Here is a 19,327-nt window from a genome sequence, read left to right on the forward strand (position 1 = left end):
TCCTGTAAAAACTTAGACTATTTTCAATAGGTTATGGGCCCAGACTGGCCAGCTGTGAAAGTCTAGGATATTCGTGTATAGCCAGCACTGTTACGGTGTGCTATTTGTAATGTTTAGTCATCGGCGAGTGACCTTTTTTTGATGTAAAAGGTGCAGGTCATGCCGTGGGAAGGTGGCTGAAAACGGAGAACGGCAACTAACACCATAAGCATTATGCCACTGAATGGATCGAATTACTCCACATGGAGAGTACAATGTCAAATGGCTCTCCTAAAAGATGGACGCTGGGGTATCGTGGATGGAACTGAAGCCAGACCACCAGCTACACAGGCAGACAAACTCGCCAAATTCTTAAGTAAGTGGGACAGAGCACTCGCAATCATCGTATTGTCAATAGATCCCTCGCTGTTATACCTAATTGGCGAACCAATGAGTCCCATCAATGTGTGGCAAAAGCTTGCTGATCATTTTAAAAGAAAACGTGGGTAAACAAATTATGGCTCCAAAGAAAACCTGTACGCTATGAAACTGTTGGAGGGTGGCTCCATGCAGGACCACATCAAGGCAATGACTAAAACCTTCAATGAGCTGTCATTGATTGGTGACACAATAACTGATGAGGATCGAGTTGTACGTTTACTTGCCAGCTTGCCAGAATCTTACTGTGTACTCGTGACCGCACTTGAGGCAGGTGCAGAAGTACCGAGAATGGAAGTTTTAATAGAGCGTTTACTACATGAACAACAGAAACTCAGCGGTGCTGGGTCTCCTGGAACTGAAAAAGCAATGATAGCTAAACAACATGCAAGCAAGGGACCTCAGTGTCATGGCTGTAAGAAGTTTGGTCATATCAAACGTGACTGCCAATCTAAATACCCCAAAAGGTCAGAAAGTAAACAAAGGAAGAAAAATAAATCCCAGAAAGTCCACAACACACAAACAAGGGAATTTAACAATGATTCAGACAATAACTGTGTCGGGCTAACAGTGTGTGATGCATTGTCTCCCTGTAACGCCAGATCAGACACATGGATAGTTGACTCGGGTGCTACTTGCCACATGTGCAATGATAAATCGCAGTTTGCCAATTTCATTCACCTGGATGAATCCCAAAATGTGACACTGGGAGATGGACACCACCTGAAGGCAGTGGGACGTGGGACTGTCATGCTGGAAGTGGAGATTACACAAGGTAAATACCAGATATGCAAAGTGAATGATGTGCTGTACGTACCTAATCTGACAGACAGCTTGCTTAGCATTTCAAAGGCCACGAAAGATGGCTAAATTAAAACAGTGCTAAATTCAAACCAACAGTGGAAAGCGAAGTGACTCCCTGCTAGGTTTACTGCACAGTGATGTGTGTGGGAAAATAAGCACTCCATCACTCAGCGACTCTGAATACTTCCTGATATTCATTGACGACAAGACTCGATACACCTGGGTGTATATACTGGAACGTAAGGATCAGGTGTTAAAAACATTTTTGGAGTGGAAGGTGCTGGTTGAAAATTCAACAGGTCAGAAGCTAAAGGCCCTGAGAACTGATAATGAGGTGAATACACTTCAAAAGAGTTTCAGGATTACCTGAGAGAGAAAGGCATCGCACACGAGCTGACAGTACTAAAGAATCCAGAGCAAAATGGAGTTGCCGAGAGGATGAATAGAACTATAGTTGAAACAGCATATTGCATCTTGGCTGAGGAAAAGCTACCCCAAATGTTTTGGGCAGAGGCTGTGTCAACAGCAGTCTACTTAAGGAATAGGAGCCCAACTGTTGCAGTTAAGGGGATGATGCCTTATGAGTCTCTGACTGGTGAGAGCCACAAATGGACATGCTGAGAGTGTTTGGTTGCCTAGCGTATGCTCACATCCCTAAGGATGAAAGGTAGAAATTTGACTCCAAGGCTAGGAAATGTATACTCCTTGGATATGGTATTCACATCAAAGGATACAGGCTATACAATGTGGAACATAAAATGTTCTACAGCCGTGACATCATTTTTGATGAACCATGTGCTAGGATTGAGAAGGAGCCAAAATCTGCTGTTAAAGAGTCTGTAGCACCAGTGAAGCAGGTTGCACGCATCGATTCTGACAGTGATAGTGAGTCTATGGTGGGCCAAGCATGACCCATTGACCCAGGATGAGCCAGTTGCTCGACCAGCTCGTGAAAGGCGACCACCGGAAAAATATGGTGAATGGGTCAACCTGGTGCATAATAACTTCCTCTGAACCATCCTCTGTGCATGAAGCAATGGCAAGCCCAAACAAAGCAAAATGACACAGTGCCATGGAGGAGGAAATGAAATCACTAGTCAAGAATGAGGCCTGGGACTTAATCGAATCACCTAAAGGACGGAAGATTGTGGGGAATAAGTGGGTCTTCAAAGAAAAGGTTGGTGCAGATGGGTCCACTGAAAGACACAAAGCAAGACTAGTTGTACAGAGCTACTCACAACAATATGGGCTGGACTATGATGAAGCCTTCATTTCAGTAGTAAGAGCAGAATCCCTTGGTAAGATGATCGCCCTGGCTGCAAAGAATAAAATGTTGCTTCATAAGATGGATGTAACAACAGCATTTATGAATGGCACCTTAAAAGAAGATGTGTACATGAGGCAACCTGAAGGTTTTGTAATGAAAGGCCAGGAGCATCTTGTTTGCAAGCTGAAAAAGAGCATTTATGGCTTGAAGCAATCCTCGCGTTGTTGGAATGCAGCACTTCATGATGATCTCTGCAAGATTGGATTCAACCAGTCGACTAGTGAGCCATGCATATACACAGCAGAAGGAGCTGGAAGATTGATGACTGTGTATGTGGATGATATCATTCTGGCAATGAAAGATGAACATCAAACGAGGGAGACCAAATGGGCAATTGACGACAAGTTTGCAGTAAGAGACATGGGCAAGCTGAAATACATCCTAGTTGTGACTGTTGACCAAGAGACAAACCCTGAAACTGTATGGATTGGTCAGCCAGGCTACACTAAGAAAATGCTTGAAAAGTTCAAGATGGATGAAGCTAGTGTCAAACTCACAAAAGCTGATGAAGACTTTGAGGCTGTTGACCAGGCATTATACCAGTCAGCAGTTGGCAGTCTACTTTACCTATCAACCTGGACAAGACCATACATCACCTATGCAGTAAGTAATGTGGCCAAGTTCTGTTCAAATCCATCTAAGGAACACTGGACTGCAGTGAAGCGAATCATGCGATATATCAAAGGCACCGTTGATTTCGGAGTGCAGTATGACCAAGGTGGTGAAAGTGAATGTATGGGGTACTCTGACTCCGACTGGGCTGGGGACACAAATGACTGAAAATCAACATCAAGATATGTGTTCCAGATCGGTGGGACTGTCGTCAGCTGGAGAAGCAAGAAGTAGAGTTGTGTGGCACTGTCTACAACTGAAGCTGAATACATGGCTTTAGCTTGTACTGCTCAGGAGGCAATTTGGATGCAGCACCTTGTGGGTGACCTTGGAAACAAATCAAAAGAACCCATTGTGATCTATGAAGTCAATTAGGCAGCCATCCACATGTGCAAAAATCCACAGTTTCATGGGCATACAAAACATTCAATTCAGTTCAAGTCAATTCAATTCAATTTTATTTATATAGCACCAAATCACAACAGTCACCCCAAGGCGCTTTGTATTGTGGGTAAAGACCCTACAATAATACAGAGAAAACTCAACAGTCAAAACGACCCCCTATGAGCAAGCACTTGGCGACAGTGGGAAGGAAAAACTCCCTTTTAACAGGAAGAAACCTCCAGCAGAACCAGGCTCAGGGAAGGGGCAGTCATCTGCCACGACCGGTTGGGCTGAGGGGAAAGAAAAAAGACATGCTGTGGAAGAGAGCCAGAGATTAATAACAATTAATGATTAAATGCAGAGTGGTAAATGGACTAGTTCTTACATAGCATTTTTCTACTCAACACGTTTACATTTACCCATGCATACAAGCACTTCTATATTAACTAAGCTAAGTGCTTTAATTATCTACCATTCACACACATTCACACTCCGACAGTTGCGTCAGAGAGCAACTTGGGATTAAGTATTTTGCCCAAGGATACATTGGCATGTAGCCTGGAGTAGCCAGGAATCGAACCACTGACCTTCTGATCAGTAGGTGACCTGCTCTACCTACTGAGCTACAGCCAGCCCAGAGTGGAGTATAAACAAAGTAAATAAGGTGAATGAAAAGAAACAGTGCATTATGGGAACCCCCCCAGCAGTCTAGGCCTATAGCAGCATAACTAAGGGGTGGTTCAGTGTCACCTGATCCAGCCCTAACTATAAGCTTGATCAAAAAGGAAAGTTTTAAGCCTAATCTTAAAAATAGAGAGGGTGTCTGTCTCCCGAATCCAAGCTGGAAGCTGGTTCCACAGAAGAGGGGCCTGAAAGCTGAAGGCTCTGCCTCCCATTCTACTCTTAAGTATCCTAGGAACCACAAGTAAGCCAGCAGTCTGAGAGCGAAGGGCTCTGTTGGGGTGATACAGGACTATAAGGACTTTGAGATAAGATGGGGCCTGACTATTCAAGACCTTGTATGTGAGGAGAAGGATTTTAAATTCTATTCTAGATTTAACAGGGAGCCAATGAAGAGAAACCAATATGAGAGAAATATGCTCTCTCTTTCTAGTCCCTGTCAGTACTCTAGCTGCAGCATTTTGGATTAGCTGAAGGCTTTTCAGGGAGCTTATAGGACAGCCTGATAATAATGAATTACAATAGTCTAGCCTAGAAGTAATAAATGCATGAATTAGCTTTTCAGCATCACTCTGAGAAAGGATGTTTCTAATTTTAGAAATATTGCACAAATGCAAAAAAGCAGTCCTACATATTTGTTTAATATGTGCATTGAAGGATATATCCTGGTCAAAAATGACTCCAAGATTTCTCACAGTGTTACTGGAGACCAAAGTAATGCTATCCAGAATAAGTATCTGGTTTGACATCATGTTTCTAAGATTTGTGGGGCCGAGTACAAGAATTTCAGTTTTATCTAAATTTAGAAGCAGGAAATTAGAGGTCATCCAGGCCTTAATGTCTTTAAGACATTCCTGCAGTTTAACTAATTGATGTGTGTCATCTGGCTTCATTGATAGGTAAAGCTGAGTATCATCTGCATAACAATGAAAATTGATGCAATGCTTTCTAATAATACTGCTTAAAGGAAGCATTTATAATGTAAATAGAATTGGTCCTACTACAGAACCCTGTGGAACTCCATAATTAACCTTAGTGTCTGAAGAAGACTCCCCATTTACATGAACAAATTGGAGCCTATTAGGTAAATATGATTCAAACCACTGCAGTGCATTTCCATTTAATACCTATAGTATGCTCTAATCTCTGTAATAAAATGTTATGATCAACAGTATCAAAAGCTGCACTGAGGTCCAACAGGACAAGAACAGAGATGAGTCCACTGTCAGAGGCTGTTAAGATCATTGGTAACCTTCACTAATGCTGTTTCTGTACTGTGATGAATTCTGAAATCTGACTGAAACTCTTCAAATAAACTATTCCTCTGCAGATGATCAGTTAGCTGTTTTACAACTACTCTTTCAAGAATCTTTGCAAGAAAAGGAAGGTTGGAGATTGGCCTATAATTAGCTAAGACAGCTGGGTCAAGTGATGGCTTTTTAAGTAGCAGTTTAGTTACAGCCACCTTGAAGGCCTGTGGTACATAGCCAACTAATAAAGATGGAGTGATCATTTTTAAGATAGAAGCATCAATAATTGGAAAACATGTGGACATCAAGTACCACTTTATCCGTGAGCTGGTGGAAAAGGAAAGTGTGATGCTGAAATACTGTCCAAGCTAGGCTAGGATATGATTGCAGATATGCTGACCAAGGGTCTCAACAAAGACAAGTTCACCAAAAACAGAACCATGGCTGGAATGAGAACATCACCCAAGAAACATTATCCTTAATATGTAATTGGCAGTGATCAAGCAGTGCAACAGAGGCAGAATAATCCTCTTGCTGACCATAGGTCAGGGTAGTCTACCCCTGAACCTCCAAATTCACACTAAGATGTTTTACGTTACTATTCAGTTGTTTTTACACTTGCCCTAAATGAACATTAAAAGACAAGACTGAAATATGCAAAGGTTATAAACGATATTTCAACAGCAAGTGAGAAGGAGTGTTAAAGTAATCACTTTTGTTTACATATTGATACGGCACTTCTGAGCTATGTCTGTTTTTATGACAATAAAATTGTTGTACATAAACACTGCGAAGCTGGATCATGTGCTTTGTTGTTCCTGTAAAACCTTAGACTATTTACAATAAATTATTCTTAACAATCAAATGGCTATGGCTGTCAACTCAAGTATCCACTACATCAGTGTTGTGACAGTCTTGAATGGAGTGTTACTGGTGAGAAAATCTAAACTAACCACCCATGACTGAGTGGAAGATATCGACTTTGAGTTGCTGCTCAGAGGGGGAAAAACCTTGTTGTGGTCAATTGGCAGATAAAGAATGGGACTGAGTTTTACACATGACCTTGTGTAGAAATGATGAAAAAACAAGGTCTCATGAGCTCCCAAAGGAACTGTTTCAGAATGCAAATGCTGATCAACTACCAGCCTCATCAGTACATAGTGACACAATCTATTAAAACACACTTTTTTTTTTTTGTCTTCTTCTTTCAACTGCTTCCTTTAGGGGCTCATCTGCCTCATCTCACCCTATCCCTAGCATCCGCTTCTGTCACACCAACCCGCATGTCTTCCTTCACTACATCCACAAACCTCCTCTGAAGTTGTCCTCTGTACAACATCCCTCATTCACCCATTCACATGCTTTAGGAGTGTGTATGGGACTTTTGAACCATTCTTCCAGAAGCGCATTTGTGAGGTCAGACACTGATGTTGGATGAGAAGGCCACCAAACTTGCTCATCCATGTCTTTTTTGTTTAGCATTGAAAAATGGCTTTCTTCTTATATCTTTCAGTCATCACAGTCATGCTGGTACAGACTAATTTTTGTTATTGCAAATAACTCAATCAATCAAATACTTTATTAACCCCGAGGGGCAATTTGTTTTTCAGCCAACAGCAAAAATAAATAAATCTATAAAAAACAATCAAACATACAACACATACAACCAGGGACACAATCATCTAAAAGAGTTCAAAAAGTTAATTGTATTAGGAATAAAAGACAATTTAAATCTTTGTTCTGCACTGTGGCAGAGAGTACCTCCTTCCTGAAGGCAATAACTGATACAATGAGAACAGGGGGTGAGCACTATCACCCCGAATCCTTTTTGCCTTTTGGGTGGCTCGAACCCTGTACAGGAGGGCAAGATCATTAAGACTTACATTTGCCACCTTGCTACACAGTTTCACAACGTTCTCTAACCTTGTTCTCTAACCTTGTTCTTAAGGCTCAGAGAACCGAACCAACAGATTAAAGAAAAGGTTAAAACAGACTCAATAAAACAAGAATAAAACATTTTCATAAAAATATTATCCACGTTAAAACCCCTAAGTTTTCGATACAAATACATACGCTGATGAGCTTTTTTGCACAAATGGCATCTGTATTTGCATCAAATGACAGTTTGCTGTCTAGTATAGTGCCCAAATATTTGTATTTCTCCACTACCTCTATTTCCTAGCCATGAATATGAACAGCAGGGACGGATGAGGTTTTCCGAAGAAAGTCTATGATCATTTCTTTTGTTTTTGATGCATTTATGTCCAGAAAGGAATTCCCACACCATGTTACAAAATCATCCACAACTGGGCCGTGGTCAGGATCTGCATCATGGAGCAAAGAAATGATCACTGAGTCATCTGCATATTTAATTATATGTCTGTTCTTATAGTGGCTCTGACACTCACTTCTGTAGAGAACAAATAAAAGTGGAGAAAGGACACATCCCTGAGGGGAACCAGTGGAGGATAAAAGCATATCTGATAAAATGCTGTTGACTCGCACTCTCTGTGGTCTATCTGTTAAAAAATCCATAAGCGGCACCTGGGTGGCTTAGTGGGAAAGCCGGCGACCACATACACACGCCGCGTTGCGGTGCGGGTTCGCGTCCCGGCCTGGCGCTGATTTGCCCGCATGTCTTCCCCTGTATCTTCCCCCCATTTCCTGTCTCTCTCCACTGTCACAAAAAAAAGCTGCTGTGGCCAAAAATGAAAAAAAAAAAAAAAAAAGATCCATAAGCCAAGATACCAGACCAGAATCAAGATTGTATGTACTAATAAGACGTCTCGCTAAGATATGGGACTGGATGCAGTTAAAAGCCGATGAAAAATCTATAAAAAGCAACCGGGAAAAATTACGTGCACCATCGAGATGCTCCAGAACCTTGTGGAGCAAAGTGCACAGAGCATCCTCCACACTAGGGTTTAATCCCGGGATCCGGGATTCCCGGGAAATGCGATCAGAACCGTTTCCCGGGAAACGTTAAGACGGGAAACCGGGAAAAAAGTCGCGTAAAAGAAAAGAAAGGAAAGAAAGCTTCAGAATGTTAAATTTAAGGAAATATTGAGAGAAGGGTTCGTTTAATGCGAAAAGCATTACTCTTCATTTCAGGCACATTCAGCCTCCGTTTAAGGCTTCAGCCTTCATCTCAAACGTTTTAATAGAGGTATTACACAGTTGTACTTTTTCCTCTTTAATTTGTTGAAATCATAGGCAATGTGTTTAGCCTAAGGTATTTTGTATTATATAATTTTATATTATTATATATTGTTATATTGCATTATATAGCGTATAAAATATGCCTGCCCTGAACAATAAAGAAATATCTGTTTAAATTCGAATGTTTCTTTTCCTCGTTTGCAGCCGCTTACTAACAATCATGAATTAGGATGTGGGCCTAATGTGTGAAGAAAGTATCATGAAATAGATTACTTTAACATATTTCGCTTTTAAAATGGAGTTGAGTAAAATGTATATTTTTTAGGCTATAAGGATTGGCCAGTTTTTCAAAAGACGATTCACAACGAACCTACTTTAACCCTTAGACATGGCGTTATAAATTTGCTGTTGCCAGAAATGGCAATGACCAAGTCATAGTGCATTACTCAAGGCCCTGTGTTATGTCATATTATAGTGTAGTACGGTAGTTAACTTTTCAATGACTATTACAGCGTTCCACTGGTGGAGATATAGTGCAATAGATGTCCCCACGACAGCGTGGCTGAGCCTTTATCAATGCTGTGTGGAGATGAACCGTATTGTTTTGCACCAGAAATTGTAAAATAGCTTGGTATAATTCCATGTACAATGGAGGAATATTCGAATTATATTTGTTAAGGGAGTGTTGAGGAACGATACAACACCGCATAGCTCGAGCACTCGAATGCCGAGATGTAGGTTTTATTGCATTAATCAAGCCAACATTGTCCCCTACTGGGCATAACAGGACATAGCTGGAAAGCTACCTCTACAATATCAGAATAGGTTAAGCCCGACACAGGCTACAGAAGGCCTAATTAAAATTTAAAAAAAAAACTTTTTCCCGGGATTCCCGGGAAATGGCTCATCTTTTCCTGGGATTTGATTCATGTAATTTTTGGGAAAAATATTAAACCCTACTCCACACCCCTCCCTGTTCTACAGGCAAATTGGAGGGGGTCTAATTTTGTCTCAGTGGCACAAAAAAAATTCATTTCTTACAAGTTTCTCAAATATTTTCATTACAAGTAAAGTTAACGCTACAGGACGATAATCATTTAATGACTTAGGTGCTTTAACTTTGGGCACTGGTACAATAATAGAGTCCTTCCAAATACGTGGCAGTTTATGAAACTCAAGAGGTTTTGAGAAAAGAAATGAAAAAATTCCAGCCAATTGCTCTGCGCAGTTTTTAAGGAGATGCCCATTTATTTTATCTGGGCCTGGACTTTTCTGCTCTTTCACCCCTTTAAATGATTTGAGCACCGATAATCTGTCAATATTAATAACTGACTGTTTTGGAGAAACATCCCTGAACACAGCCAGTTCTTCATTAAAATTCTGAATGTTAAAACGATTGTAAAAAAGGTTCAAATCATTTGCCAGCTCAAAATCAGACATACCTCCAAAAGAAATAGGACACTTCCTGAGTTGCAAACCCATAATAGACTTAACCCCCTCCCAAGCAGGGCATGAGCGTCCTGTGTACAGCAGTGACTGCACTTTATCTTTATATTTAATTTTGGCAAGCTTCAATTCTCTTTTCACTTGCTTTTGCAACTCTCTGCTATGAATAACATCACCACGGTTGAATGCAATATTCCTCTGATTAATAATACTTTTCAGAGCTTTGGATACCCATGGTTTGTTGTTTGGAAATATGCAAATTTCCTTCTTTGGGATTATCAAGTTTTCACAGAAATGAATGTATGCTGTGACAGTCTCTGTAATTTCATCTATGTCATAGCAGGTTCTTTTGAATAAGTCCCAATCGGTACAAGAGAAACAGTCTTGAAGGGTCTGAATAGACTCTGCTGACCACACTGGAACCAAGCGATGCTGGGGTTTTGTTCCTTTCAGGACAGATTTATAGGTGGGAACCAAATAAATAACATTGTGGTGGACATGCCAAGAGGAGCTCTGCTAAGAGATTTATAAGCTCCCTTAATGGAGCCATAACAAAGATCCAGAGTCTTCAAATTCCTCGTGGGGCAATTTACATATTGATGCAGGCAAGTGAGCAACCTCCCAAGTTTACATTGGTTAAAGTCACCCATTACAAAGTTGGGGGCATCTGGTGCGATGCACTGCAGTCTGTGTACCGTCTCCACTATGTTCCTAGTGCCGACTTCCACATTAGCCCTCGGGTGAACGTACACAAGAGTAACAAATAACTCAGGGCTATTCACCCTAAATGCTGCTCTACAACTTTACCCCTGGTGTGCAATTCCTGGTTTGTCTGTGTAGATTCTCAGTCATCCAGGTCATAGTAGTCTCTGGAGCTTGAAAAAAGGCGACTGGACTTCTTTTTGTTTCTTGAAGATGTTTAACCTCTCATCCAAAAGGATGGCACGTGATTATGCACATGAACAATAGAGGGTCATAACCACCTCCAGGGGACTACACCCACAGGGGTTTAAATACCTGGGGCTCTCCACCATTTGATTGAGAACTGAAGAAGCCTTTCGGATGAGAGGTAATTTTCAAGAAACAGAAAGAAGTCCAGTCGCCATTTTTCAAGTTCCAGAGACCACTTCCTTGTTTGTATTCCAGCGTCTTTCTTTGTCTGGCCACCAGCTATTCACAGACAACTTCAGTGCTCATTATTCCAAACCCATCCCCAACAATAGTTTGTGCTTTTGTAAGCCTGAAAAACATTATATTAACAATTCCCCCTTTTTTCTGTGTTGCTGCAGGCCAGGCTGAGGCTGTTCTAAAAGAGTTCAGTCTGTACTACAGGAAACAGTTCTCTGTGGCTTGGTTCTCTCAGGTGGAAGATGATCTGGGACAGCAGAAACAGAAGATCACACAGCTGCTCAAACAGAGGGTATGTCTTTTAAAATGTATAGGAGAAATGTAAAAAGGTCCATTATACAAATACTTTAAGATTAAGATTTAAGATAGTGTTTATTTGTCACATGCACAGTTATACACAGTACAATGCACAGTGAAATGTATTTTGTACCTACAACCATATATACACACACATATAAATAAGAAGAATAAAAATACAAATACGTAATTCACACTATACACTATACTCTATATACTATACACTATACACACTTTTACATTGAATTATAGAATATTATAATATTTACATAGTGCAATAATAGTCCAGTTAGGGCTCAGAGTTGAGCAGACAGATGGCTTGTGGGTAAAAACTCTTCTTCAACCTTTCAGTCTTAGTCCTCAGGCAGCGGTAACGCCGGCCTGATGGGAGCAGGGAGAAGAGAGAGTGTCCGGGGTGGCTGGGCTGTTTTAGGATCTTCATGGCCCTCAGCCTGCACTGCTTGGTGTAAATGTCTTGCAGGTTGGGGAGGGTGGTTCAGATGGTCCGTTCAGCTGAACGAACCACCCTTTTTAGAGCCATGAAGTCCTGCTTAGTGCAGTTTCCCATCCAGGTGGTGATGCTCCCACGCATGATGCTCTCGATGGTGCAGGTGTAAAAGTTCCTGAGCACCTTGAGTGGGAGCTTGAAGTCTCTCAGCCGCCTGAGGAGGTAGAGACGCTGTCTGGCCTTCTTCACAGTGATGTTAATGTGATGAGTCCAGGACAGGTCCTGTGAGATGGTCACTCCCAGGTATTTGAAAGTGACCACTCTTTCCACCTCAGCACCACTGATGACAAGTGGATGGTAGTCCCTCTGCTGCTTCCTGCTGAAGTCCACAATCAGTTCCTTCGTTTTGCTGACGTTGAGCAGGAGGTGGTTCTCCTGGCACCAGTTCTCCAGGCGGGAGACCTCTCTCCTGTAGGCTGTCTCCTCATTGTGGGAGATTAGTCCCACAACAGCAGTGTCGTCAGCAAACTTGATGATGACGTTGGACTCTGACGTGGCCACGCAGTCATGGGTGTACAGTGAGTACAGCAGAGGGCTGAGCACACAGCCCTGGGGGGATCCGGTGTTGAAGGTGAGGGAGGATGAGGTGTGGTGACCCACTCATACCACCTGTGGTCTGCTGGTCAGGAAGCTGTGAACCCACCTGCACAGGGATGGGCCCAGGCCCAGGTCCAGCAGCTTAGAGACCAGCCTGGAGGGAACTATGGTGTTGAATGCTGAGCTGTAATCTACAAACAGCACTCTCACATAGTTCCCCTTACCGGTGTCTATGTGTGAAAGGGTCTTGTGGAGGAGGAAGGATATGGCGTCGTCTGTGGATCTGTCTGGCCGGTATGCGAACTGTAGTGGGTCGAGGGTGGTGGGCAGTGAGGAGGTGATGAATGTCTTGATGAGTCTCTCAAAACACTTCATCACCACAGAGGTGAGCGCTATGGGCCTGAAGTCATTGGGGCTGCTGGGGTGTGGTTTCTTTGGGACAGGGACTATGATGGACTTTTTAAAGCAGGTGGGAATCACACACAGTTTCAGTGAGAGGTTGAATATCAGTGTAAACACAGGTGCCAGCTGGTCAGCGCAGGTCTTAAGGACACGTCCACTAATACCGTGTGGTCCAGCCGCTTTGCTGGTGTTTACACTTCTAAACGCCCTCCTCACGTCGCGCTCCGTCACAGTGAGTGTCTCCGCCCCTTCGGCCGGGAGCGCAGCGGGCTGTCGGCTTCCCGACTCGAAGCGCGCAAAGAAGTTGAGTTCATCAGCCAGAGAAGCATCGGCACTCACCGGGGGTGTGTGTGGTGCTTTGTAGTCCGTGATGGTGCGTAGTCCCTGCCACAGTCCCCTGTAGTCAGACTGTTGTAGTTGCTGTTCCAGTCTGCGGCCGTAGCGATGTTTGGCCTCTTTCACCGCTCTGCGGATGTTGTATGACGCAGCCTTGTAGTCCTCCATGTTCCCAGAGGCGAGGCCGGAGTTGTAGGCAACGGTGCGGGACCTCAGAGCGTCGCGGACAGATTTATCCACCCACGGCTTCTGGTTGGGAAAGGTCCTGATGGTCCTCCTAAGCAAAGTGTCATCAACAACTTTCCCAATAAATCCCACAACAGTTTCCGTAAACTCCTCGATGTCTCCGCCCGCGCTGCTGCGAAACATGTCCCAGTTGGTTGAATCCAACGCAACCTGCAGAGCGGCCTCTGTTTGATCAGACCACCGTGTCACTTCTCTCACAGCAGGGGGTTCCTGCCTGAGCCGTTGTTTGTATTTCGGCATGAGAAGGACAGAGGTGTGATCTGACTTCCCAAAAGGCGGAAGAGGCTTTGCTTTGTAGCCCTCTTTGAATGGAGAGTAGCAGTGGTCTAGGGTCCTCTCTCCTCTGGTGGGGCAGTCTATGTGTTGAGTAAACTCCGGTATCACCTTTTTCAAGTTTGCACTGTTAAAGTCCCCGGCTACTATGAGAGCCGCATCACGCTGGTTAGCCTGATAGGTGGAAATAGCCTCATGTAGCTCAGATAGTGCAGTGTTTGTGTCCGCCTGAGGTGGAATATAGACGGCGCTGAAGATGACCGAAGTGAACTCGCGGGGCAGGTAGTGGGGGTGGCATTTCAGGGTTAGGAGCTCCTGGTTAGGCGAACATGATTGTTGAGGGACGACATTTGTACTGTCACACCAGTTGTTATTAATCATTAGGCACACACCTCCTCCTCTTGATTTTCCAGACTCGCTTGTTCTGTCCGTGCGATGAACACTGAAGAACTCTGCCGGCTGTACGGCATGGTCCGGTATGAGGGGGGTCAGCCATGTCTCCGTGAGACAGATGATGTTGCAGTCCCTTATGTCCCTCTGAAACTGTATCCTGGCCCTGAGTTCGTCAAGCTTGTTATCCAGTGACTGGACATTAGCCAACAGGATGCTCGGCAGTGTCGTTTGGTGCGCTCTACGCCTCAGCCTCTCTCTTACTCTTTTCCCTCGGGGCCTTGTCTGTGACCTGGGTGCTCCATGCCCTCCTTTGTTTGAGCTGGCCCACTGGTGCAGGATCTCCTTGGGCCAAGCCGGGGAGAAAAAGTTGTCAGAATACAGCCAGAGTGCAGAGTCTGTCTGTCATACGTGACATGACACAGAGCAGGCGGAATTAAAAGTCGAAAATTAAAGCTAAAGCTAATATATACAGACAAAGCATAGGAGCAGGTACGACGGCTGCTGACCTCTTGTATTACTTACTATAAACTTACACTGATATAGCAACAGAAAACAATAAACCAGAAAATATGAACCAAATTTAAAAATAAATTAACCCCATCTTAACACTTTCTTTCCCAGTTGTAATCAGTTATAAATATCTGTGAATGAATATCAAATCCAATACATTGATTTTCTAGTGAGCTTTAAATATATATATATATATATATATATATATATATATATATATATATATATATATATATATATATATATATATATATATATATATATATATATATATATATATATATATATATATATATATATATATATATATATATATATATATATATATATATATATATATATATATATATAGTGATGTCTTTAATGTAAAGACATTATTAAGTTAAGAAATCAGTTCATAGTTAATTAATAAATAGGTTTAATTCATTGTAAATCAGTTTTAAGAAGTGTTCTGAGAAATTATCAGAGTGAGATATCTGTATGTTGCTTTTTCTTTGTGGTGACTGTTGGCGTAGGAGTGGTGCTCTTATCACAATAGTACATCCTTGAAGTCTTTTTCTCCAACGGTAAAAAGTCAAGCTATCTTTCTCGGCTGAGAAACAGGAAATCTCTGACTTCGTGTTAAATGTGCTCTTTACGCTTGTTCCTTGGGAAATGTTTGTCTTTTTACAAAGAAAAAAAGATATTAAAAGAGAACCTCCATTAGATACAAGAAAAGCAAGCCTTGTCTGGAGCTATCTTCATTTTGTTCGCTGGCTGTCTAGCAGCATACTGGCTCACATGTTGTGAGGACAGCACAGTAAAAAGACAATTACACGGTAGGTTCAATAGAAACATTAAGCAAACATGAGTCTACGGTCAGGAAGAAACTATCTACGAGACTAAACTGCTGAACAACCAGAGGTTGCAAATCAACCACCAACAATGCAGCAGCCTTCACAACTATTTGACGTCACTTCACAATCATCTAAAGCAACCACCAGGCATTCTTGACGATCATCATCATCTCTTCAGCTACAAAAGCCTACGCCAAAGCAAAGGCAGCACAAGCTCAACTAGCTTTTGCTGAAAAAGAGGCCAGCATGATGAAGCAGAGGGCAGAATTGGATGCAAACATTCACCTTCTACAGTGTCAAAAGGCAGTAGCAGCAGCTGAAGCAGAAGTTGCAGCTTATGAGGAAGCAGAGATTCAAAGCGGGGAGCCCAGTAGAAAATCATGTGTTGAAACTGAGCTTGTCAGTGCAGCCCAGCACACCAGCGATAATGTTCAACAACATTGTGAGTATCTCTTCCCTGACAGTCCTTCTCAACACACTGCAATGAAGCCTCTGGAAACAAAAGATGACAAATTAGTCATACAAGACATTAACCTAACAACAACAACAGCCCAGCATGACCTGGTACAAGTGAGTAGAGACATGAAACAGGAGCCAACAGTAAATGTTCATCCTACCAGTACTCACCTGTACAGCCCTCCAGGACACACACTCACTCCTCCAAATGGTTACAAACCTGAGCTGAGTGGTGCAGAAGATATCTTGTCCGCAAAGAGCTAGTAAGGACAGGTCTCCTGCAATTTGATGACAAACCCGAAAATTATTGGGCATGGAAAGCCTCATTTAGTAGTGTAACCCAAGACTTAAATCTGTCTGCTAAAGAGGAATTGGCACTGCACGAAAAGAAGCATATTCGTCCCCGTATACTGACGCGGGCGCCACTAGTAAATGACAGCTTTCGTCAGCATACGGGGATGCGCATTTTCGTTCGCCTGAGACGGATATGGTCGTTTACGTACCACCAGAAGCAGCGGGGGGTAAAGGTACGGGGGGAGCCGGCAGGCGTTGACTACTTTACATATGAATAGCAGCGCTGCAAGCCTAAGCAGCGGCAACAGACCCACGTGGCTTCTCTGTCATTGGATGAAAAAAATGCCATCACAATTCAGCACTCACATGTGATTGGTTGGTAGATCTGTCCCCCATTGGCCTTTATAAAGACAGGCCTGGGTAAGCCCCTCCCTAATAAATAATAACCCGGTAATAAAAATTATTTTAAATTATTATTTCTGTGATATACCTTGTATGTTATGTTGTATTCATGCCTCAACTAAAAGGAATTCAATTAAGAGAAACAAATTGTGAGGCAGAAGTTTGAATTTCTTTTTTTTTATTTACAAAGCAATATGCACATACACACATCATATAGTCCATATATATACATATATATATATATATATATATATATAAAGAAAACAAAAACATTATGACATAATGCTTTGCTACTTCTGGGCCATGTGGTGGTGGCTTTCTCTCAGAGCATGGTCCAGCATACAAACACTTATGGTGCATGGCGTTGTATTTAGGGTGAGCTTCTAGTCTGTCTTGCAGTTTGGCTCAGAGGTCACTGAGCTCCTGGCTGGGGAAGCTTGGGGGTCTTAATCCAGCCCGATACGCCCTCTGAGACGCCATCCTCCTCATCTAACATGAGGTCAGTGGTGACACCGTCCCAGAAAGCAACCTCCTTCACTGCCAGGACACTCGCCCTTTGCTTCCAGCAGCTGTTGACACAGAGCACATATTAAGTAATTATGAAACTAAATGAAATATTGTGAAAAATCAGGAAACTACACTGAAAGTTTGAGTCTCTTGACTTTGAATGCACACATAGCAGATAAGACCCTGAATGCAAAAAAAAAAAAAATGTAATCAGCCCATCTTTGTCATCAAAAACAATGGTTATCTGACAAAGTACCAACTCCTGTGCATCCTGTGAAAAAAGACAAATGAACAAGTACTTTGAAAACATTTAACACTAATAAAAGTACTTCAGTGATTTTGGTCATTAACCCTTGAGGCACCTTTAAACTGATTATACATTTTTTATCTTTTAGGTCCCAAAATGTTACAGCTGCTAAAACTATAAACATTTAATGTTAATTATTTTCACCTTCACTGCATCACCTTTTTATATACATTTTGGGTTGTTCAAAAGAAGCCAGATTTTATATAAAGTTAAAAAAAACAATAAGTAATATTTCCCAAAATAAAACTGCATTTACAAGCTAACTACACAAATACAGCAGACCAACAAAACAATCCAATACGTCTTACCGGCTTCCTTCTTGCACGTCACCGGGCAGGATTTTAAATGGCTGCCGCCTTTTCCGGAACGTGAGGCTGACTGTAGCGGAAGCTGCTCCGGACCGTCTATAGGTTTTGCAAGAAGCTGGAAAACATTTTTGTACATTGTAAATAAAGACCATTAACACAGTGTATACATATCCAGGCAAAAAACACACAAACAAACAACACCAATAGATACTTACACACAATTATATCACGGTCCACGCATTAGGAACACTCACACTCGCGTTTGAGGCAAACACAGTCTGTGGAAAATAAAGGAGAAAATAAATAAGAGTAAAAACATTTTAAGTTCTTCTCTCCTCCACACATTGAATACTGCGTGCTTTATTTCTGATTCTTACCTCTGCAGAGGATCATACCGGCTTTTATTGGATTCAGAGTTGTGCAGGCCGCGAACTGCTTCCTATAAGATGACACCAAATCACAATACGTCTGTCAGCTTACTGTGACCATTCCGCCACTCTTAGTATTTTTGTTTTAGAAATGACCAAGTCTTACCGCACTTTTCGGATTGTGCTTTGTTAGAGTCCAGAGCATCGAGTCTCTACACAATAGACGCCATCTTGTCTTTAAGTTGCGAAAAACAGGAGATAACCCACTCATTGCAGCCAGCAGTGTCTTCTCGTCTGCAGCGGGGCTGGTTGAAGCTGGCCGGTAGAGAGGCCCGCTTTCACAAGGAGCTTCTGGGGTGTTGAAATATAGACGACGTCCTCCATTGTCGTACCAGAAAAGCAGTGTAGACAAAGAACGCCATTCAGTTTGAACGGAAGAGAACGACCGCACTGATTTCCTTTGGTCTTGCGAGACCTTTAGCGTGATCCCGCACGTGATCTGTATTGTCCAATCACAGGCGAGGAAGCTGCCACAAGGAATTCAATTCATTTCATTTCAACTCAATTAAATTTTATTTATATAGCACCAAATCACAACAAACAGTCGCCTCAAGGCGCTTTGTATTGTGGGTAAAGACCCGACAATAATACAGAGAAAACCCAACAATCAAAACGACCCCCTATGAGCTGGAAGACACACATCCACTGTCCGTTTTTTTTTTTTTTACATTTTACTTTTTTTTTTTTACATTTTTCTCATGAAGGTTTTGCTGATATCTCTTATGTGCATCCATGTATAGCAAAATAAAAGTTTATATGTTTTATATGTTTATATGTTTTCTTATTACATCTGCCTTGGTAGTCTTTAATGTCATTAATGCATGTGAACATTCACTGAACGTTTATGGCAACGTTCATGGGATGTCTGAATGTTCAATGCTAGCTGGGAAGCCACTGTACAGAAGAGGATGATGGTGTGACAGACTTTTTGTTACAGTGAATTAGACTGAAAACTGAGTATGCTTTTCAATGAAAATAATGCTTGTGGTGTCACCAAAATCAAGATATAGCCTTCGTTTATCTCCCTCAGTCCACTAAAGTTCAGGGTTCACAAAAAACTCCATGACAAAGGCTCACAA

General features: G+C 42.2%; 1 protein-coding gene across 1 annotated transcript in view; it reads left to right on the top strand.

The window, feature by feature from the left end:
- niban1a (niban apoptosis regulator 1a) overlaps nucleotides 1-19,327 on the top strand; it is a 173,682-nt gene that overhangs the window by 43,608 nt on the left and 110,747 nt on the right. The window contains exon 2 of the mRNA XM_030728390.1: nucleotides 11,370-11,500. Within this exon, the coding sequence (XP_030584250.1) occupies nucleotides 11,370-11,500 (131 nt within the window). The remainder of the gene's footprint in view (nucleotides 1-11,369; nucleotides 11,501-19,327) is intronic.

Source organism: Archocentrus centrarchus, chromosome 4, assembly GCF_007364275.1.
Source record: "Archocentrus centrarchus isolate MPI-CPG fArcCen1 chromosome 4, fArcCen1, whole genome shotgun sequence".
Lineage (NCBI taxonomy): Eukaryota > Metazoa > Chordata > Actinopteri > Cichliformes > Cichlidae > Archocentrus > Archocentrus centrarchus.